Source organism: Pinus tabuliformis, chromosome 4_2 (assembly GCF_031772625.1).
Source record: "Pinus tabuliformis cultivar Carrire ecotype Pingquan chromosome 4_2, CPIR1, whole genome shotgun sequence".
Lineage (NCBI taxonomy): Eukaryota > Viridiplantae > Streptophyta > Pinopsida > Pinales > Pinaceae > Pinus > Pinus tabuliformis.
The window spans coordinates 276,150,034-276,173,423 of record NC_142304.1 but is presented as its reverse complement, the minus strand read 5'-3'; the positions used below and the strand labels follow the sequence as shown (position 1 = coordinate 276,173,423).

Genomic DNA, 23,390 nt, shown 5'->3' with positions numbered 1-23,390 from the left:
TTACTGAAGATAAACTAACTAATTCATAAGATTTCTGGTTATACGCTGGTTGCTTTAGACACAGTAGCGTGTACACGCTGGTTCACTTAATTGAAGTAGCGTATATGTTTCTGAGTATTGAAAAAGTTTTATTGATCTGATAATACTGATTCACGCCCCCCTCTCAGTATTATTTCCAACACGTTATCTGTAAAAGGCCATTGTAAACCCATCTGGACCTGGTGCTTTATCAGGGTGGAGATTCCACATAACTTCTCTGACATCTTCCTCAATAATTTCTTTGTCTAATTACTTGTTTTGTTGGTCGCTTTTTTGTTTTTTTGTTTTGTTTTTATGCTGCAAAATTTCTTCATTAGTTGTCTGCTGATCACTTGTTGAGAGGAGTTCTTTAAAGTGTTTATGGGCTACATTTTTTATTGCTTCAACTCCTTTTATTTCTTGACAATTTACTTGAATATGTTCAATATGATTTTTTGACCTCCTTATTTTCATTGTATTATGAAAGAACGCTGTATTTTTAGCATCGGATTTTAGCCAGAGGCATCTTGATTTTAGTCTGCTTTCCTCTTCTTCTTGCCTATTTTGCTTATATATTTCTAGATATATTTCCTTTTCTTGTATATGATCTTGCTTACTTTCTTCCTTATTCTCTTTTCCCTTGCAAAGATTATCCATTTTTTTTTGCAATTCGATTTTCCTAGCTTTGTCCCGAAGATCGTTTTCTCTTGCCCAATTTTTTAAGTGCATCCTTAGGTTCTTTAGCTTGGTTTCCCAAACATACAGGGGAGATCTTGTGACACTTTTTTTTTTCAGCTGTCCTTTATTTGTTTGCCAAAATATTCCTTGCTGTCCCAAATTGAATTATATTTGAAGGGAAGGGTCCTTGATTTTCCAGCTTTCCCAAGGTTAGCACCACCGGCTTGTGGTCTGAAGTTGAGTTGTGAACAATTTTACTTTTCACAAGAGAATAAGCAGCTGTTATGCTTTCATGAATAAGAATTATGTCCAACCTTTCTTTTATGTTGTTTTTTCCTATTCTTTTGTTGTTCCATGTGTATTTTCCATTGCTTGGCAGAATTTCTATTAATTTGTGTTCTTCTATTATTCCTTCAAGAGCTTCTCTTGACAGATCATTGTGGAAGATTCCACCAAATTTTTCTTTTGTATTCCTTATCAGATTTAAGTCTCCTCCCAAGATTAAGTTCGCACTTTGTCTCTCTCCTATTTCTTCTTTAACTGATTTCCAACATTGTTCTTTCTCTCTATAGTGATTTGGGGAGTACACATTTATAATGCTATACTGTTCTTTTGTATTGAGATTTCTCAACTCTGTTTGAATCCAGTGTCTGCTGATTTTTTGGGTCATTAATTCCCATTTTCTTTTATCCCAAATGGTGTTGATTCCTCTTGATGCTCCTGTGGCTTCTAATGCTACTCCTTCATAATTTTTTAGTTTTTGCATCATTTTTTGATTTTCTTGCTTGTTTAGTTTGGTATCTTGAATCATATATATGTCTGGTTGTTCCTTGGCTAAAATGTCTCGGGCTGCATTGACTTTAAAGGAGGTATCAAGGCTGTGACAATTCCAAGAGACCACTATCATTATTTATTGTTGTGTTGGTGTGGTCCTCCATTTCCTCTTTGCTGAGTTTTTTCATGACTTCCTGTTTGTTTCCCAAGGAATGAGTCCATTGACTGTTGCGTTCCTAGGGCCATTTCTTTAGCTACTGCCTCATCTCTGATTTCTTTATTGGATTTCCTTCCCACTTTTTTTTGCTGATCCCAAGCTTGGGGGATTTCTTTGGCTTTGTTTCTAGTTAGAATGCGGTCCACTGAGGGAGGAGGTGGAGAGGATATAGGGTTGGGGGAGGATATGAGAGCTAAAGAGATGGGGTTTGAAGGTGGGGATCTGACAGAGGGTAGATCAAAGGAGTCTTCTAATGGCTCAAAAGGATTGGTGTTGTGTGATCAAGAGGAGTAATCTTCACTGGAGGTTGAGAGGTTGTTTCGTTTGCTTCTTGGGACTGATAGATATTTGATGCGGTTTGCTTATTGGTAGGTTTTTTCTTTTTCACTTGTTACCATGTAGGTTCTTGCTCTTCTACATTTTCATGCTCTATTTTTTTAAGTCACCTATTTGCAAAATGACCATATTCGTGACATACCTTGCATTTAAATGGTATTTTCTCGTAGTCCAGCTATTGAATGTGTGTCCATTGGTCGACCTTGATCTTTATGGCCTCTAGGAGGCCTTTTCTGAGATCTACTGCCACACATATTCTTGCGCACACATGCATGTTGTCTTTTGGCTCACATCTGTCAATATATTTGCTCACTACGTTTCCTATAGCCTTTACAGATTCGTCTCCCCAACAGTGAAGAGGAAGATGCGGGAGCCTGACCCACACAGGCACTGCATTTGGGACATCCATATTCAGATCAAAGTCTGGCGTCCACTTGTTCAGGTATAAACCTCTGGAGTCCATGAAGTAAGGTTCGTTTCTAAATATCAGATCTATGTCCTCCTTTGTTTCAAAGAGAAAGGTGTAGTATCCCCTTCCATAGAATCGTATTGCTATATTCCCTTGTGTGGTTGCATTCCAGTTTCTTTACACCCATTTTTGCATTGATTTGGGTGAAGGCCATAACCCAGTGAACTGTCCAACAAGTTCGCATTTTGCTAGAGAGATGGTTACTCTTCTTGGAAGTGCTGGAGGGAGAGAAATCTCTGGGATACTTTCAAGTTTCTTTACAAATTTATTGACTGATGGTCTGTTCCTTGGAGCTCCATTCTCTGCGATCAGAGATGCGAAGGCTTCTGCATTTTCTTCATTCCCTGGCTGTGAGGAAGGGTGAGGATCTCCCTCCTCAGAGGGCTGCATGGTCTGGTTGGCCTCAGCAGCAGGAGGCTGCCGAGAGAGGGATCTGCAGGGGCAGCGGTGGCTAGGTCAGCGTAGGCTCGGGATCTGCAGGGGCAGTGATTAACTCTCTCGGCATGCCCCCATATTGTTATTATTGTATCCCATAAAAGTCCACTCAGAACTTTGAGCTAGCTTTTACTCCTTGGTATCTAGATCAATTACTTTTATAACACTAAAAATTATTGATTTTCCTTGGTCAAAATTCAATTTGCTCAAAACTCTAAGTTGGATTTTGCTCATTGCTTTCATGAACAACTATTCCCTAAGCACTCGACACTTAGATGATTTTCCTATCTTCTTACTAATCTCCTTTATAAATTTGATCCCCTATGACATCTAAAGTTCTTCCATTCCTTAGACTAACTTTACCTATCCATAAGCATGTGTATATGTGTGTAATAATGATATATATATATATATATATATATATATATATATATATATATATATATATATATATATATATATATATATATATATATATATATATATATGCTACAACATGAAATCCATTCTATGTGTCATTAAAAAACATAAATTTTTGCATTCCTTTACAAAAACTAACTTACTTGTGAGGTCATAAATTTCAATGCATAGCTATAATACCACTTTCTGACAGAATTAGATCCCCTTTGTTGGATATGGGTTATTGATATGTTATTCTTATTTTAATTAAATTACTCAAAATGTTTACGAAATAGTAAAGAAACCATTTTAAAATGCACCATAAATACACTTTATGCCCTTGGTTTCTATTTACAACAAAGGCTTTCACAATATAATAAAACTAACAAGCAACTACATGTATAAATATACATATATGCAAGGTAGTACAAAAATAAGATTTAAATATGAACATAGTGACATCATGTGCATCCAAAGTTGAAAATATATTATAATATGATATTTTTATTTTAATGAGCCTAACACAAAATCTCTGCACATTAGTGGAAAGTCCTTTTAAAAATGCAACATGAAAGAGACCTTATACCCATGGTTTATGCTAACATCAAATCCACAAACAACAAAATAAAACTAGCAAACAACTACATATCTATATGTGCATATATGCAAGTGAATAAAATGATAAGATCTAAACATGAATGTAATGATATCATGTATATCTAAGGTTGAAAATATAGTACAATATCAATAAACAATCAAAGAGAGTAATGCATAGATTTCATGAAGAACAAATACTTTTTTGTTTATTCATTTGCATACAAATTTTCTGTAAGGGTTTTTCGCCTAGTCATAGGCTTGGATTTGATAGAGCCACACCCAAGCTCAAGGTCTATGTGTGATAAGGGAAATCTCTCATCCCTAAACCCCCCAATTATTGTTAAGGCCCGCCTACATCATTATTATCTAAAAAACCCTTGCTCATCAAGCAAAGTCAAGGAATAATCACATATGCCAATGAATTTGCTTGGTACAACGAAGATTAGAGCATTCACTACCTAACCAATTCCCATGCAACGCTTCTTTCCCGTAGTGTTGGGCACTCTGTATTAGTCCCAATTCTATTAGAAGCACAAGTTCTCTTTGCTAACTATTATCATATATAGATAGAGACTAGTGCTTATTATGTTGACAAATTATCATGTTTTAATTCATCTTTGTTCATCCTTTATAAAATGTAGGGTTCTTCACCTTGTAACTAAGGTTGAAACACAATCTTGATCTCCATCCTTGGGGACTCCCAAACCCAATGTGTAGAGAGTAGTTTGAGAATGAAGCAAACCCTTTTCCCCCTTTTTACAAGATATGAGAGGTTGACTCGACTTTCACACTAAGCCTTTGTCAATTGCTAAACCTTCCCCTCTCAACATTCCTCTCGAACAATTGTGTGCTTTATTTAATTATTAAAAGTAGAGAAATCTTACTCTCCATTACATTATGCATTATAAACATTGCTTATTGGATATTCACAATGAATGGGGCCTTTCACAATGTGCAACTATTATTCCAAGCACAACAAAGAAAACATTACCCAATTATCCACATAGCCAATTACTTAATTAGGGGTCAAAATTGGTGTATAACACTTAAACCTTGCCAACAAAGGATGAATGCATAAAATGTATGATATTTCACATCTCAAAAAGAATTTGGGATCCACCGAAGGTCCCATGCCAACTTGTTAGTGTTTCATTCCCTATAAGTAGTTATTTCACAAAAATTCATCAAGCAACTCCACTCTAGTTCCATCAATTGATAGTTACTTCATTGCAAGCAACTTTCAAAGTGAATAATTTAGGTGGGAGCCAACATATTTGTGAAAATCCTCCCAACTTTGCCTATGCTTAGAGAGCATAACATTTTAGAAGTGGGAAGTTGGTGGGCATGTGATGATCATTAATAGACAAGAGTAATGATCTTTGTCATCTCTTTAATAACAAATGACATTTTAAAGATGACTTTGATTGAAGTAATCAAATATATCCCTATATTTTTTAACATATAGGTTGCTTTGAGAGGAACTAACTTATCCATAAAAAAATACTTCAACTATATATAGATATCATACATTATATTACATCAATCCTATCAAATGTTAATATTCTATTGAACTTCCATATGCATATATATCTTTTTTCTTTCTCCGTGCACTGTTTTTTCCCTACTTTGATAAGCATCTCTTAGAGTAAACAAGGCACATTAACACACAATAGTTAAATGTAGAATGATCTTCAAAAGTCCATGTGACCTTCCAACATTCCAAAAATCTAAAGAATAATTAAGTACATTGCAAAACTACTGTCCCTTACTATACCATAATGTAATTTATGCAACTATAGTTAACCTATAACAACCTCAAGCTAATTCACATCCATGAAGATAGAATCACTATATCCCCTTCCTTCACAATAAACCCTTTATAGAATTTACTATATCTCTTCCTTCCAAATAAACCCTTTATATAATTTGTAATAGGTTCCTTGCATATCTCTTAGCCTCACCATAATTGCTTCCTCACCCTTCTCATTTGCGCAACATTACCTTCACTTTTAGTATCTAAATATTTAATTTATAACTAACATACATGTGGAAAAAAATAATTCTTTTTCCAAAAAATGCTTTTCCTATTTGCTCCACTTCATTCATGTTCCTACAAATCCTATATATATTCATATCATCCGGGAAATATTACCTTTCAAAAATCAGCCATATTAAAGATTTGATTACTCATCTTCACCTCTAAGGAATTAGTTCCTTGCCTTGATATTTCTATCTAACAAATGCCTACATTGTCACACTGGTAACCTGCCTTCCTAAGTTACGACAATTATGGTTAAGGCCGTGGGCGGGCCAAAGATTCTGTTAGTTACCTTTCCGCAATATTCTGATTCTACCTTTTTCTTTATCTCAGAGTTGGTGTAATATATACACCACATTTAGAACAACAAAATCCTACTTGGGGGTGAAGAGCAGTCAAGCGAGTCGGGAGAGCAAGAGGGCGAAACAAGCCTAAAAGGAAAAGGAGAGCAAGAGGGCAAAACAAGCCTAAAAGGAAAAGGAGAGCAAGAGGGCAAAACAAAGCCCAGAGTCCCAGCCAACGTACTGGGCGGTGGGCTCACTCAGAATCGGGAGGCAGGGTCCAGTACACGTTTGATTTAAGTGTGTCCTTGCAACATCTTCACACAAAAATCACCAAAAATTTCACTTTTTTGTGAGGGGAACTGTTCTGCTCTAGTGGGCTGTCTGTTCCTGCACAATACTCATTTACCCTTACAATCTATGGAAGTCTAGGTGGATGATGCTTCAATGCCACAATCCAGACTATAGTCTATCTGGTATGTTACCTTCGAACAAAGCGACATACCTATGCTGAGGCGGAGGTGAGATGTATTGAAACATAGTCTTAAAATGAAAACCTGCGAGTCCCAGTATTTTTTGTTTGAAAATTCTTGTCAATGACAAAATCTGTTTGGCTCCAACAAGACCCATTATTTGCTTCTTGTTTATTTTACTTGAACGATACTGGAATATGAATTTGGACATTGTTAAACTTGGATATTTTCTTTGAAGGGGTACTAGCTTTCAAGTCAAGACAACTCTCTCCACAAGATTTGTACTCGCAAAATAATTTGGCTAAAGGAGAGCTCACGATTTTTCATTTATAGAAAGGATTTTGTGGGCAGACAATACAGAATCAAATTCCCAGATCAGGCAACTGTTGATTTATTTGGCGGCTGAGTTTTCTAAGTCGTCTAGGAGAAGAGTAATCGGGGTGTTTGCTTGGTGTGTGTTTTTATAGGGAAACGATCAGTTCAGACTGAATGGTGGTGCATAGAAGAGGAAGGGAGAGTTATTAGAATGATAACCATGGAAGTTGATCAGGTAGATGGACAATCCAATACAAGCACCTTAGGAAAGTGCTTGGACGAGCTGAAATATTCACGTCTTATACATACACTAGGAAGAGAGTCGGTGGAATCTCTAAGGAGGAGCAAAGCGTTAATTTTTGGCTGTAGAGGTCTTGGGGCAGAGATAGCGAAGAATCTAGTTTTGTCGGGTATTGGGGGCATTGGTTTGGTGGACGATGGAGCAGTCTCTATGTTGGACTTGGGAGCAAACTTCTTACTGCAAGAAGGAGATGTTGGCCAGAATAGGGCCCTTTGTACTTCAAAGCTCTTGAGGGATCTGAATCCTGACGCTTCGGTTGAGGTGATTCCTTATTTCGATGCAGAAGCTTACTTGAAAAATTACAATGTGGTCATTGCTACCCATGGCACAATCCCTTTTTTGGTCCATCTGAACCAGGTCTGTAGGTCATGTAGCATTCCATTCATCACATCTTGTGCGAGAGGGGTTTTTGCATCTGTATTTGTTGATTTTGGTGACCAGTTCCTTGTCAAGGATGAGACGGGTGAGACACCAGGTAATGTAGTGATAGAGAGTATAACTCAAGACTTTCCTGCAACAGTGACAGTCGTAGAAGAACAAAGGCTTGGTTTGGCAGATGGAGATGAAGTAGTTTTCCACGGAATAAGAGGTATGGAGGAATTAAATGAATCAGGGCCAGTCACTGTCAGTGTCACGGGATCTTACTCATTTACAATCCTCATTGATACCAGGAAATTTGGGCGCTACACCTCAGGAGGCTATTTTCACAAGGTGAAAGCTAGCAAGACTGTTAAGTTCCTTCCACTCGAGGCAGCTCTTCTAGCTCCCAAGTTTGGTGTTTATAACACTAAAAAGCTGCAACATATACCTGACATACATGTTGCATTTCAAGCTGTTGATGCATTTGACAGAATCAACCGTCCAGAATCTCTGTTTTCTAATCCAATAGCTATAAAAGATGACGAAATAGAAGACATATTGTTGTTAGCAAGACAAGCAGTGAGAGAAACGACCATTGCAACAGGCAGTGGGTGCACAACAATGTCCCGTGGTTTTACAGATGAGAAACATAATGCAACTGGGTTAATTCTTCAAGTTGACCAGCAGGTAAATGGCATAGATCCTGAGGCTTATGGGGAAATGAGCAATGGGCAAAACAAGGATAATAACATCCTCGCAGGTGAACAGATTGCGGAAGCAGATAAAAATACAGGTCAAGTGAAGACAAAATGTGCAGAAATTGATGAAAATCTTATCAAAGTGGTAGCTTTAGGAGCTCATGTGGAACTGTGTCCCATTGTTGCTATTACAGGAGGGGTTGCTGCACAAGAGGCCATAAAGGTAGGTTCAAGCCCTTTAATGTCTTTGAAAACCACTGTGATTTAATCTAAGAGTGGTGCTACTTCATTAAACAACCATAGCTGGTTGACATTCCCACGCTTTTAGCAACAAACTTTTCATAGTCTGTAATTGTTTGTCTGATAATCTCTAAGTCAGACACTTGTGTCCCATGTGTTAGTGCCACACAACAACAAGGAACCATAATATTTGATTCAGATATAGTGTCATATATATGAAAGCTGCACACTGATAACAACAATGAAGTGGTGGATGCTGTCTTCATAGTTTTGCTCTATTCTTATTTTTGGTGTGCACTCTTTCAAGAAGTTGAAATAATTTGGCATAATGTTATACACCGAAACATTGGTTCTATTTTCAAGGTAGCCTTTTTCTAGTGTGCTAGCATCTTATATTGAGCAAATGATCTGCATGTTTGGAGAGAAATCAGCATCTTGTTCATGGTGTGCGTTTGTGAACATTCGAATAGAGATTCACCACTTTTATCTTCCAACAGTGTTTGGCAGATAACAGTTGCCCCAAAAAAGAAAAGTGCAAATGTATAAAATTTAAATGAAATAATATGTAGTTACATATTAGAGAGGTTTAGTTTCCCAGCTTTAGACATTGGATTATAGGGCACAATCATATTTGTAAAGCAGGAACTTTAGTTCCTTCTATGCCTTATATTACTTCTTAACCCTACGCAATTTACCCCTATTTCTGCTTCTTAATTCTATGTATTTATACAAGATAGTATCTATCAGTTATAAGTAATTGAACTTCCATAACTAACAGGTGTCACTGCTAGATGACCACACGTAATATGACTATTTATCTTGAAGTTAAATTTGGGTTCAATATTGATGCCGATGGCAGTCATTAATGTTGATTTTTTTAGTGGTTTGTCTCTTGACTTATCGATTTGGGATGGATCAGGTCCCTTCCTTATGAGGATGATGGCCCGCCATTGTTAAAATTTCAATGCTTGGTAAGCAGACCTGCAAACTACGAAGTACAAACCTAGAAAGCTGGAAACTCAATGATCTCAAAACTGCTGTTTGTATGCTAGATCTATAAAAATATAAACTAACTGAAAATATGAACAGCAGAAGCTATAAGAAATCTGCAGCACCCAAAATCACATCTGTTTTATTAATTGAAAAGGTGGAAATACAATGTTACTTGCTCAACTTCTCAACTCATTCACCTAAAATAGACTAAATTGGCCTAAAATAGTCCACAAAAAAGTGCCCAGATCTGCATGAATGCTTTCCTAGATTAGAGTACCCTCAAGTAGTTAGGCATGCATAATGCAATCAGTAATCTCCCAGGGGTCTGCACCCTATCTGAAATAAGGAATCACTCTTAGATAATGTGCTGGGCTAATTCTGGAATCACTTCTGTTTTATTAACTGAAAAACAGGAAATACAATGCCACTAAACAATGCCACTAGCTCAACTCCTAAACACACTCACCTAAAATAGACTAAATCGCCCTAAAATAGCCCACGAAAATGTGCCCAGATATGCACAGATTCTTTCCTAGATTAGAGTACCATCAGGAAGTTAGTCATGCATTAATGCAAGCAGTAATCTTCCAGGGTCTGCACCCTATCTGGAATAAGGAATCACTCCTAGATAATGTGCCGGGCTAATTCAAAACAGGAAATTGTTTTTTAATAATAAAAGATGCTATGAGTGGCACATTCATGTCTCAACTCTCAAGCATGCGTATACCATCTACTCTAGCCTATATAACTGTGTCTTCTCCACACTCCAAGCTACTGATGTCCCATTTCACTGCCAGGACTGTTGCACAAAGCCTGGGATGATATCTGTTGATGGAGTTGCTGCTGTATGGATCTGCATCACTACTGCACCATGCTGAGGATAATACTGGCTGAGCAGCCAGGTAAAATTCTAATGCTCCCCTCTTTATGAGGACAGTGTTCTCCACCAAGCCAAGCCTCTCCCACAACATTTCGAACTTCCTCTTAGCTAGGGGTTTCTTCAAACTATATGTAACATATGAATCTGAAGGAATATCCTCAAGAACTAGTCGTCTCGTCTGAACTCAGTCTCCGAGGAAATGGTATTGGATGTCAAAGTGCTTGGGGCAATCATGAAACACTAGATTGTCAAAGAGTCTGATGCAACTATAATTGTGACAGTATACAACAATAGGCTCTAACATCTGATTGGCCAACTCTACTATCAACTTGCAAAGCTAGAGATGGCTTCACAACTAGCAGAAGTGGCTGCCATATATTCTGCCTCTGCTGAACTACGTGCCATTGCTGCCTCCTTCCTGCTGAACTAGGATATTATACTTTAACCCAAATTAAAACAAAATCCTGAAGTACTCTTCCAGCTACCTACGTCTCCTGCCCAACTAGAGTCAACAAATCTATGCAGCACCAATACAACATCTCCAAAATACCTCAGACTATAATGAATTGTGCCCTTAAAGTTTTGGAGCACATGCTTTGCAGTAATTGAGTGACTCTGCCAATGTTGCATGAAGCGGGGATGAAGTGGGTGCGTTTTTTGGAAGCGAAGTATCGGAAGCATCATTTTCCAAAATTCCTTCCATGAACTTGGTGCCGTGGTTTGGCCTGCAGAACCGCAAATGGAATCGTCACGGTTCCCACATGTCCAGGAATCACAATTCTCAAGCGAAGCACGTTTTCGAAATTTGAGTGTGGGGTTCCATTTGCGGTTTGCTCACGAATCCACATGGTTTGCAGTTCCAGCTTTTGATCTGTTTTAGGGGGGACGGTGGTTCCTGCAACACTGGACTTTGCCTTGACTCAACCATGTACTGTTAATTTCTAAGTACTAGTTTCAACTTTTTGTTTCTTTGCAGCTATTTTATCCCCAGAAAATATTGAACCCCTGAAATTAATTTTCTGCAATAACCAATTCTGAAAACTACAAAACAGAAATACTGTGGTACTATTAACTCAATAATTTTGCAGCAGAAATACTAAAAAAAAATCACCCACAAACAACAAAGATTTGCCCCCCAAATTTCTCTTCATTAAATTCTTCTCAAAAAAATTAAGGGCTCCCTTACTAGGGAAAATGACCCTTTGAAAATACACAGAAAATATAGCTAATGGAACCTAGCAAGATCAGCCCCCATAAATTCGTCTTGGACTTTGGTGGCTGTCTCTCACTAGTTTGGCCCACCTCAAGTAGCTTGGCCCCTCCACTAGTGCGATCTCAACCCTCATGGCCTCCCCACACTCCTGACACACTCCACAAACTCGGTCTTGATCCTCTCGGCCTTTCCAAGCTCACGGAACACCTTGCCTTCAACCTCAAGCAAATCTCGACCCTCCTCTTTTGCACTCCACCTGCAAAAATCGTGCTCGATTGAACTCCGAACTGCACACTTTATGATTTCTTCAACCTCTTCACAAACTTGCAATTAGCTCATGCAAATTTGCTTGAATCTCTCCACAAACAATTGTGTCTCCATCCTCTCCCTTAGGCTTCTTTTATATTTTCAAATTGATCAAAGTCCCTAACCCTTAATCTCAAGAGTCCAAGGTGATAGACTGCAAGGATTAAATCTTATCCAAATAGATCAATGGCTGAGATTAGATCTAAGTCACTTAAATAATTAAATATTTATCCTTAGAAATTTGCTCAAAATTAGCCAATTAATGTGTTTTTCCTAAGTTAAAACATAGGAAATAAATTATATTATTTGCTTCTCTCAAAAAAGTTAAAAACCACCTAATGAGGACCTCTTCTCCTGCATGCTAGACACAAGCCTATGTAGAAGACCTTTCAAAGCTACAAAATCAACACTCCCTCCTAGCTAGGAAGGGATTCTCCATCACCCGCAACTTGTCCCTGTAGAACATGAACTTCCCCTTAACTAGAGGCTTGGTGAGAATATTTGCTACTTGCTCATCTGTGGATATGTACTGCAATCTCACAACACCTCTCTAGACTTTATCTTTGATGAAGTGGTACTTGATCTCTATGTGTTTGGACTTGTCATTAAACATTGGATTCTCCAAAAGCTTGGTGTAACTTTGATTATCATAGTGAATCATCATGGGCCCCATTTAAAGACCAAATAAACCTGTGAGCATTTTGCGAAGCCATATGGCTTCACAGACTTGTAGCTATGTACTCAGTGTTTGTTAAGTGCTACTGCGTGTTGCTTTCTGCTAAACCACGAGATCACAGCTGATCCCAAGCTGAAAGTACTCTTCTTATCCACTACACTCCCAACCCGATCTAAATTTGTGTAGCCCTGCAATTACACTTTCCCAACTCTGACATACTTGAGTCCATACTTCACTGTACTTCTCAACTACTTGACCCAATGGACCCTCCTCAGCTCCACCATGAACTGGCTAAGTGTGTTCACAACAAAACAAACGTTTGGTCTAATATTGACTGGATACATCAAGGATCCTATTAGTGTCCCATGCAAGGCAGGATCCACCAACTCATTCTTAGAAGCATCAAGCTTCCTCAAGTTGGTAATCATAGGTGTCGACATTGACCTGTAATTCTCCATCTCGAATCTCTTCAAGATATCAATCGCAGACTTGTTGTGGCCAAGGAATATGTCTCTTGGCTGCTGCCACATGTTAATTTGGCAGCTCAGTGACAAATTCCAACCATGGGATGAGATTCCTCTATTCGAGAGGACCAATTTTGACTATTGAAGCGCTCAATTTGGATAAGGGAAAGTGTATTTTTGAATTAAAAGACCACATGTGCATATTTGATCAGGTTGGCCTCAAAGCAAATTGGACACCCTTAGAAGGCTATAAATACAAGTCAAGTGAACCTCCTTTGGACATCATCATGAATCATTCTTCTATTCTCTTCTTTGGTTTGGCTCGCACAGGTCTGAGGCAAGTTTGTAGAGATTGGTTGGCACAGGTTCGAGATTATAGGGTCTGAAGCTCGCACGTGTTTCTAGGGTTTTGGGTGTCAGCGCAGCTTTGTCAAAGGCAAATATCCACTGTAGTTGCTGACATGCAGGGCTATGCATGTGATTGGAGGGTTTTAGTTGCATGCATGACACACTCTCCATGCGACTGGACTCTAGGATTTGGTTTTTCAGTTGATCGAAGTTTTCACCCATTGACCGCAGTGTTCGACAGTGGACTGCAGACAATGATAGTTGATCACAGGCTTTTGAATCTAGGTTTTGAGTATTAGCATTGCTGGGCTCATCTCATGGATGTTGTTTAATTGATTTTGCTGGATAGGTTTATGATTGAAGATATGGATCATTGTACTCTCTTTTGCTGAATAATTCAATGACAATCTAATAAGAAGAAGAATTTGAAAGGGTTTTCCCTATAGTGGATTTTGCCCTGGTCTTCGACTAATCTTGGTGTCTCTATGTGCGAATGCTTTTCTTCTATTGTTCCTTTATGTTCCGCTGCATTGATGATGATATTGTTCTTTCTACATAGTTGCATATGTTGCTGAAAAATGATGTAAATTTGAATAATGATATGATGCCATGGGGTGAATTTAAATATGGAAATAATGAAATGCAATTACCAAAGCAAAGAATAATATAGCCTTAAGAAAAATCAACATGGTATCGAAGATGGGTTGAAGAAAAGTCATTGAAGATCACCCCTATAAAGACACCCTTGATGGGATGCAAGAGAAGGAGGATACCTAAAAGAATTCTAGGGTTTGAAGGAAACCCTAAGCAATTTGGTTATTAGGGTTTGACAGATATTATGAGGTCAGGGCTTGAAAGTAACCCTGGTTTATGGCAAAGTTTTGAGATATGCAATCTAGAAACCCTAACATGGTCAATGTAAAGATGTTCAAAGCACTTGTGACAGATTTGATGAAGCCCTACATGGGATAGTGTTAAGTTATGGTATGTTCTATGCTTATAACAATTTACTTCTTTTTCTTATTATATTCCACTGATTAGCAATCACATGTACATAAAGTAAAGTGCAGATAGAACATTAAACGATCGACAGAAAACAAGCCAAGACAAGAGACACAAGATGTGGCGGCTAGCCAGGGACAAACCCCACAATGTGTGGGGAAACCCTTTGATCAAATCTTCTTTTATCTTCAATAATTCAGCAAAGAGAAATAGTACAATAAATCTGATTCATATCAGTAGTAGCAAACCCTAGATCAGCAACATCAGCATTAGCGGCTTCATTATCAAACTAGGGCAGACAATATCTCACAAACCGACCGTCGGATTGACTTCATTCCACCACCAAAAGTTTCGGCTTCCAGAGGAGGTTCAGATGAACCTACAACGTAGTTCCAAAGAGGAGATCTTCTAGGCCACACAAGTCAATCTTTACTTCTGCAGTTGCAGCTTCAGTTTCAGCAGTTTCCGGCTTCAAACTAGGGCAGTCGATATCTTGCAAACCGTTCGTCAGATTGACTTCATTCCACCACCAAAAGTTGCGGCTTTCAGAGGAGGTTCAGATGAACCTACAACGCAGTTCCAAAGAGGAGATCTTCTAGGCCACGCAAGTCAATCTTTACTTCTGCAGTTGCAGCTTCAGTTTCAGCAGTTTCCGGCTTCAAACTAGGGCAGTCGATATCTTGCAAACCGTTCGTCAGATTGACTTCATTCCACCACCAAAAGTTGCGGCTTTCAGAGGAGGTTCAGATGAACCTACAACGCAGTTCCAAAGAGGAGATCTTCTAGGCCACGCAAGTCAATCTTTACTTCTGCAGTTGCAGCTTCAAATTCAACAGCTTCCGGCTTCACATGTGTGAGAGAGAGACCCATTTCAGCGCAGTAGAGAAGAGACTCATTTCTGCGCAGTAGAGAGAGAGAGATGTGATGAGATGAGTGAGTCCAAATGAGGAAAAGTCCTCTTATATTTATACACAACGTTGGTGGGTGAATAGATGCGACTGTTGGGCTTCTGAGCCTACATGAGTTGTAGGTCGGCTTGATAATAATTCCATAATCAAAATAAATTCATATCTCCATGAATATTTATCAGAATCGGATGATCTTTATATCAATCCTACACCTCTCGACGAGAGGAATCTAATAAAAATATTATCAACCATGAATAAGATGACCCACATGAAGTTTTGCCCTGGTTGCCAATTTTAACACTCCCTCTCAACCATGGAGAACTTCATCTGCAATCTGTCTATCGGTCGTTACTATTCATCCATCAAATGCACTGCCCTGTACAGCCTGACCCTTGCCCTGCTCTGTTCTATTCTGCCTGTTCTGCTTTGTCTTGTTCTTCCCTGCACTGATCTGTACTGTTTTGCTCTGTTCTGCTCTGCTTTTGTCCGAATTATGAAGAAGAAGAAATGATCGAGGATGTATCATACTGACTCAAAGTCAGTCTCAGAGTATGTACCATTGGTCCCAGACTAGTCTCAACCAACCCGAAGTCAGCGTCATAGTGAGTACAACTTCACTGGTCCTAGACCAGTATCATCCTCCACTGACTCAAAGTCAGTCTCAGAGTGCGTACCACTGGTCCCAGACCAGTCTCAGCCGACCCGAAGTCAGCTTCATAGTAAGTACCACTCCTACCACTGGTCCCAAACCAGTATCGCAGTCTCAGAGAGTGTATCACTGGTCCCAGACCAGTCTCAACCGACCCGAAGTCAGCGTCATAGTGTGTACCACTCTCATTGGTCCCAGACCAGTATTGCACTGACATGAAGTCAGTCTTGGAGTATGTACCACTGGTCCCAAACCAGTCTCAACCGACCTGAAGTCAGCGTCATAGTATGCTACAACTCCTACCACTGGTCCCAGACCAGTATCATTGATCCCAGATCAATGGAGGTCATCCTAGCGTAGGGAGTACGGTAGATACAACGATGCGTCCATCGGTACTACTATGGTCCCTAACTTCATTTCCCTGCTCATTGATCAGATGAGAGGTACTTCCCATGAGTCCCAGACTGCATGGGTAGGATGCCTCGACAGGAGAACTAATCAATCCTGTCCTCACAGGAGAACACATCAATCCTGCTACAATCGTCGTGGAGAACACATCAATCCTGCTACAATCGCCGTGGAGAACACATCAATCCAGGCTGCCATGGAGAACACATCAATCCAGGCCTCACAGGAGAACTAATCATCCTGCTACACAGGAGAGCGAATCATCCTGTTCCACAAGAGAGCGAATCATCTTGTCCCACAAGAGAGCGAATCATCTTGTTCCAGTGTGCACCACCAGGGGAGGGTGAGTCACCCTGTGGTCATATGTTGCTCCAGTAGGAACCGCAAGCCCTCAGAGCTCCCAGAGCTCAATGTATGCAACATGCAGGACCCTTGTACAAAGGTTTCTTGCCGACTCCAAGTCGTTTGGGAAAATCGCAGATTAGATCTTTCCTCGGGGCTTTGACAAGGTGTATCAACCTATACATCATCTTAATGTGATGGAGCTTCCTTGCTCATCGACTTACCATATCCTAGATGATGTCTATCTACTGGAGCAATTGACGAATACGGGATTCCTCAATAATCGAATCCCACCTCTGGTTGTTACAGAGAATCACAGTGGTATCCAATGTAAATCCAAACAGCTCACTGAAGAGCTTTCGCAACCAGACTGCCTCACACGAGGTTATGCTAGCAACAATATATCCTGCTTTGGCGGTGCTCAAAGCCACCGACTTCTGCTTCCTGCTCATCCAGGATATCGAAGCAGATCCCAAGGTGAAACAGTACCCGGAAGTGCTCTTACGGTCCACCACACTGCCTGCCCAATCAACATCAGTGTATCCAAATAGTCTCACATCTCCGACAGTGTATCTTAATCCATGAGAGATTGTGTCCTAAAGACATCTCAAAAGATTCCTGGCATCAATCCAGTGAGGCTCAACCAAATATGAGCTCACAATGCTAACTGCAAAACATATGTTTGGACGGAGGTTCACCAAGAACATCAATGCAAATGAGTTTTTGAAACTCAAAGGCATTTCCCAAGTCTGGACCGACATCACTACCATATAACTTCTAAAAGTTAAGATCCTCGAGGTAGTCACAGGCTTGCAGTCCATCATACCGAATCTTTCCAATATATTTACCACATATTTTCCTTGAGATAGGAAAATTTCCCTTGGCTTCTGCCACACTTCAAGTCCTTGGTCCTTCATTTCAAATTCAGAAGCCATCTCCCTCTTACATTTGTGAATGAGAGGGTTTGCACCTGTTAGAAAGAGGTCATCCACATACAACACCAGTATGAGAGGCTTGTCATCTTCAACCTTAAAGTAAAGGTTAGGATCAGCTTCACTCCTAGTGAATCCCAGCTTCATCAAGTAGCTATCAGTCCTCTCATACCATGCTCGGGGTGCTTGCTTCAGCCCATAGAGAGCCTTCTTCAACTTGCATACATGAGATTTTCAATCATAAATCTCAAATCCTTCAAGTTGCTCCACATAGACCTCTTCTTTGATAGAACCATGCAAGAACGCGGTCTTAACATCCATATGATGTAGGTTCCATCCTTGTGAAGCCACAAGGGCTATGATCAAGCAGATGGTCGTATATCTGGCAACAGGTGCAAATATCATAGTCTATACCTCCCTTCTGGGATAAACCACGAGCAACAAAATGAACCTTATACTTTTCCATACTTCCATTTGCTGCATGCTTTATCTTGTAAAGCCATTTTGAAGTAACAATTGTCTTGTCCAGGGTCTGGGAACTACTTCCCAGACATCATTCTCCATAATAGACTCATATTCTATGGTCATAGCATCCTTCCATAGTTAATGCTTGATGACATCTGAGAATGATGAAGGTTCATTTTGTATGATCGTGCTCATGATGGTCAGGTATCCCTGATACCTGTTAAGTTTCTTACTTTGATGGAAGGTTCCTCAGGGTGCAGCATGTCCTTCAGCATCATCAAGTATCCCCCTAAGTCATGAAGGCCTCTTCCTAGAAGAGGAAGGCTCATGTGGATGAGGATCAATCGGATCCATGGGTTCTTCTACATCAGGCATTGATTCATCATCCTTTTCTTTCGGTTCCCTGGTGTCGGCTTCTTGAGAGCTCCTCAAAGTCGGAAGATTGTTCACCTTGCTGAGAGCCATATCTTCGTCAAAAGGTGACATCATGACTAATTACGACTTCCCTTTGACCGGCTACATAGATTCTATAGCCTTTAGTATTTTCACCATAGCCCACGAAAATTCCCTTCTTTCCAGATGCACCCAATTTATTTCTTTTCTCTTTCGGCACATGAAATATACAGGGCTTCCAAAATTTTTAAAATGAGAAACATCAGGTTTCTTACCGGTGAATTTTTCTTCAGGAGTCTTGGAACCCAATGCTTGATGAGGGCATCGATTTTGTACATATACGGCGGTGATTGTAGTTTCAGCCCATAGAAACTTTGGAAGTCTTTGATCATGTAGCATGGCCCGGACAGCTTCCATCATCGTGTGGTTCTTCCTTCCCACCACGCCATTCTGCTCAGGAGTATGTGGTGTAGTAGTCTCCCTCTTAATGCCAACCTCAAGTATGCCTGAGTAAACCAATTGTAATATATCGGAGGTCTTGCTTTGGCTTGAGGGGAATGGTCCCCTTTTGAGCTTTCCTTCGGCACATCCTGGACATACACCTTCTTTCTCTACTTAGAATTCAGGCATCCCTGTCACCATTTGTCTTACACCGAGTATAGCTTTATAATGAAGGGGGGCAAACCTCTAATGCCAAAGTTTAGACTGAAGAGATGTGTCATAAGACATGACACCTAGCAGACTTCCATCGACCTGATATAATGAATCAACACTAAACCCAAGAGTAAAGGCATATTTAACATTATTTTTCCATATACGTACCTTGCCATCGCTGAAGGTTACCTTGTAGCCTTTGTCTTCTGTTGCCAAGATGGACACTAGGTTCTTTTTGAGGTCAGGTGCATTTAATACATCCTAGACTTTCTAGCCTTCTTGAATGGTTGTCCTCTTCCTTGATTCCCAGCTCTCCTCTTACCTTTGCTATTAAATTTGTCATTCCTTTGATTGCCATTAGAGGGATTTTGATCATCATCCCAGTGTGAGTACTTTCTATCAATGTTCCACCAAGACTCTGGTGCGGGGAGACGCACAGGGGGGACGTGTGGGAGTACCCTCAAATTTTAGGGAAATTTTGGGGGTGCGGGGAGTCGTCAAGGTATATATATATATATATATATATATATATTCAAGTTCATATTCATTGTTCACTGTTCAATAATGAAAGCATAAAAATATTAAATAAACAATTGAAATTTGAATCATTGATCCATCCTCATCATTCATTTTGATACATACATCATTCATATGACATACTCAAGTGACAAGTCTCATTATTGAATTAATTATTATTCATAATTTCATACATACCATGAGATTCGAAAAGCAAAAATAAAAATCAATAATAAAATATTCAAATACATTGATGGATATCATTCATCATTCAAATGGTTCATCATTCTACAATCTACATTGATTTAAAAACTAAATTCATCATTCATCATTCTAGAATCTAAATTGAAAGCAAAACATACTAGTATATTTTCAAAGTTTGAACACTAAATCTATATAACTCAAAGTTTCAAAGTTCAAACTCAAAAATAGTTAAGAGTGAAATGGAAATGACTTTGGGTTGAAATGAAATGAGCTTTTAACTTTAAGTTTTAGGCTTTTAAGTTTTAGTTATTTAGTTTTAATTTCAATTTTTTCTTTAGACTTTTAAGTTTTAGTTATTTAGTTTTAATTTTAGTTTAAAAAAAAAATTAATGGTTTTGATTTTTGAAATTTTGATTTTTTAAGTCTTATTAGACAAATTTAAAGGGGGACGCCCAGGGGCACCCTTTTTGGGGAGTCTAGACTCCCACAATGAAGGGGGACGCCCAGAAGCACCCTTTTTGGGGAGTCTAGACTCCCACACTGGGGAAACGCACCCCCGTGCGTCTCCCCAAGACTCCCCAAAAAGGGTGCGTGGGGAAACGCACCCCCAAGAGACTCCCCGTCCTGGGTGCGTGGGGTGCGAGGGGTGCGCGCACCCGACCCTGGGGGACGCGTCCCCGTGTAACACTGCTTTCTATCAGGGCACTTCCTTGCATAGTGACCTGCTTCATCGCAGATGAAACATCGTCCTTTTCTTCCACCCTTAGATCCATCCTTTCCTTTTGATTTAGACCCAAAATTATTTCTTCTCTTAGCATGAGAAGAAAAAGCAGCAGGAGGACCTTTAGGCATGGGCATTTCTTGCTTTTCTTCCCTTGTTTCTTCTTGAATGCATCTAACCATTAATTCCTCGAAACCAGGAATTACATTATAGTTCAGAAGAGTAGTCCTGAACACGTACCATTCGGATGGTAATCCTCCAAGAGTCGTGAGTGCCATTTCTCTGTCAGTAATAGTTTCCCCAATATATAGGAGATCGTTTTTGATCTCGATGATTCTTAATAAGTATGCTTGCATTCTTTCATCTTTATCCTTCTTGATTCAGCTTATTTCTCAGAAACAAAACTTGATTTGCATCATTAACTTTAAATAAACTCACCAGTCTATCGTAGATTTCCTTGGAGGTGTCCAGTTCAGAGATGTAGGCCACCAAGTGCTTGTTGATAGAGTCCCGGATGATCTTCTATTGTTTTGACTTCTCCATTTTTTCATTTGTTCCAGGCAGCAACAGATGCATTTGATGGAGGCTCAACAATATTGCCTCTCACATGATCCAACACTCCTTGATTCTCAAGGGTTAGATCGATAGACATCTTCCATCCGTGATAGTCAGCGTTCTCATGGAGCTTGTCTTTGGCAGAAAAGAGTGTTGAGGACCCCATAGTTCTTTTAGAATAGCCTTGCCAATCTTCTCTTCGATGATTGCTCTTGCTCTTGCTCTTGCTCGGGCTTTGTCTTCACCTCAGCTCTGATACCATGTTAAATTATGGTATCTTCTATGCTTATAACAGTTTACTTCTTTTTCTTATTATATTCCACTGATTAACAATCACATGTACATAAAGTAAAGTGCAGATAGAACATTAAACGATCGACAGAAAACAAGCCAAGACAAGAGACACAAGATGTGGCGGCTAGCCAGGGACAAACCCCACAATGTGTGGGGAAACCCTTTGATCAAATCTTCTTTTATCTTCAATAATTCAGCAGAGAGAAATAGTACAATAAATCTGATTCATATCAGCAGTAGCAAACCCTAGATCAACAACATCAGCATTAGCGGCTTCATTATCAAACTAGGGCAGACCATATCTCACAAACCGACCGTCGGATTGACTTCATTCCACCACCAAAAGTTTTGGCTTCCAGAGGAGGTTCAGATGAACCTACAGCGTAGTTCCAAAGAGGAGATCTTCTAGGCCACGCAAGTCAATCTTTACTTCTGCAGTTGCAGCTTCAGTTTCAGCAGTTTTCGGCTTCAAACTAGGGCAGTCGATATCTTGCAAACCGTTCGTCAGATTGACTTCATTCCACCACCAAAAGTCGCGGCTTTCAGAGGAGGTTTAGATGAACCTACATCGCAGTTCCAAAGAGGAGATCTTCTAGGCCACGCAAGTCAATCTTTACTTTTGCAGTTGCAGCTTCAAATTCAACAGCTTCCGGCTTCACATGTGTGAGAGAGAGACCCATTTCAGCGCAGTAGAGAAGAGACTCATTTCTGCGCAGTAGAGAGAGAGAGATGTGATGAGATGAGTGAGTCCAAATGAGGAAAAATCCTCTTATATTTATACACAACGTTGGTGGGTGAATAGATGCGACTGTTGGGCTTCTGAGCCTACATGAGTTGTAGGTCGGCTTGATAATAATTCCATAATCAAAATAAATTCATATCTCCATGAATGCTTATCAGAATCGGATGATCTTTATATCAATCCTACACCTCTCGACGAGAGGAATCTAATAAAAATATTATCAACCATGAATAAGATGACCCACATGAAGTTTTGCCCTGGTTGCCAATTTTAACAGATAGTCTCAATTCGGCCTTGGTTGTTGATGAATATATATTGAAGGCAACAAGTGTTATATGGACAATGGATAGTCATGACTCTTGAAGGCTGGTTCAATAGGGAGCTGATCTCCTCTCATTAAAAGATCAGTACGTTTTGATTTATGTTACTTCTTTATGTCCTTACTTTTGTTTAGATTTATTGATTTGATCATTGATTATGCTTCCTGCATGTATATTTGAGTATTTGATTCTTCTAACCTCTTGATGAGATGATGTGATAAGTGGATCCTTCTTGAGGATCACCAGAGATGTAGGAAAATATGGTTAGAGAAGATCTATAGTTTCCCATGACAAAGTGCTCCCGCTGCCAATGTTAAATAATAAGGTGCAACGATATCTGAATACTACAAGGTATGTATGGTGTATTGTTTCAAATGCAATATTGGGTGGCAAGGTAAGCCCTAAGATATGGTGAGGATATCACTTCACAAATAACTCGTGCATATGAAAGTTTGATTCACAGTACTTATGATGAGATGGTGCACTTAGCATAGGACAAGTATCTTACATTCTATTAAGACATGGTAAAGCTACATAGAAACAATGATATTTGATATATTGGTGCTCTTGATATTTGGAAAACATATTTCATTTTAGACATGATGAATTTCTTGATTCTATGAAGCTACTTAGAAATATTGATTTTTTTGATATATTGGTATACTCTATGTTTGGCTAACATTTTGGATATCTTGATCCCATAAAGAAGGCTAGCACATTGATTCTTATATATGGTAACTTGATACTATTGATAATGCTTGTGATAAGCATGATAA

The 23,390-nt window shown here is 39.4% G+C and overlaps 1 protein-coding gene across 1 annotated transcript in view; it reads left to right on the top strand.

The window, feature by feature from the left end:
* The first annotated feature begins 6,316 nt into the window (after positions 1–6,316).
* The window catches only part of LOC149169055 (uncharacterized), a 541,452-nt gene continuing 524,378 nt past the window's right edge, over positions 6,317–23,390 (top strand). The window contains exons 1-2 of the mRNA XM_089428542.1: positions 6,317–6,718; positions 6,954–8,612. Of these exons, the coding sequence (XP_089284668.1) occupies positions 7,242–8,612 (1,371 nt within the window). The 5' untranslated portion in view covers positions 6,317–6,718; positions 6,954–7,241. The remainder of the gene's footprint in view (positions 6,719–6,953; positions 8,613–23,390) is intronic.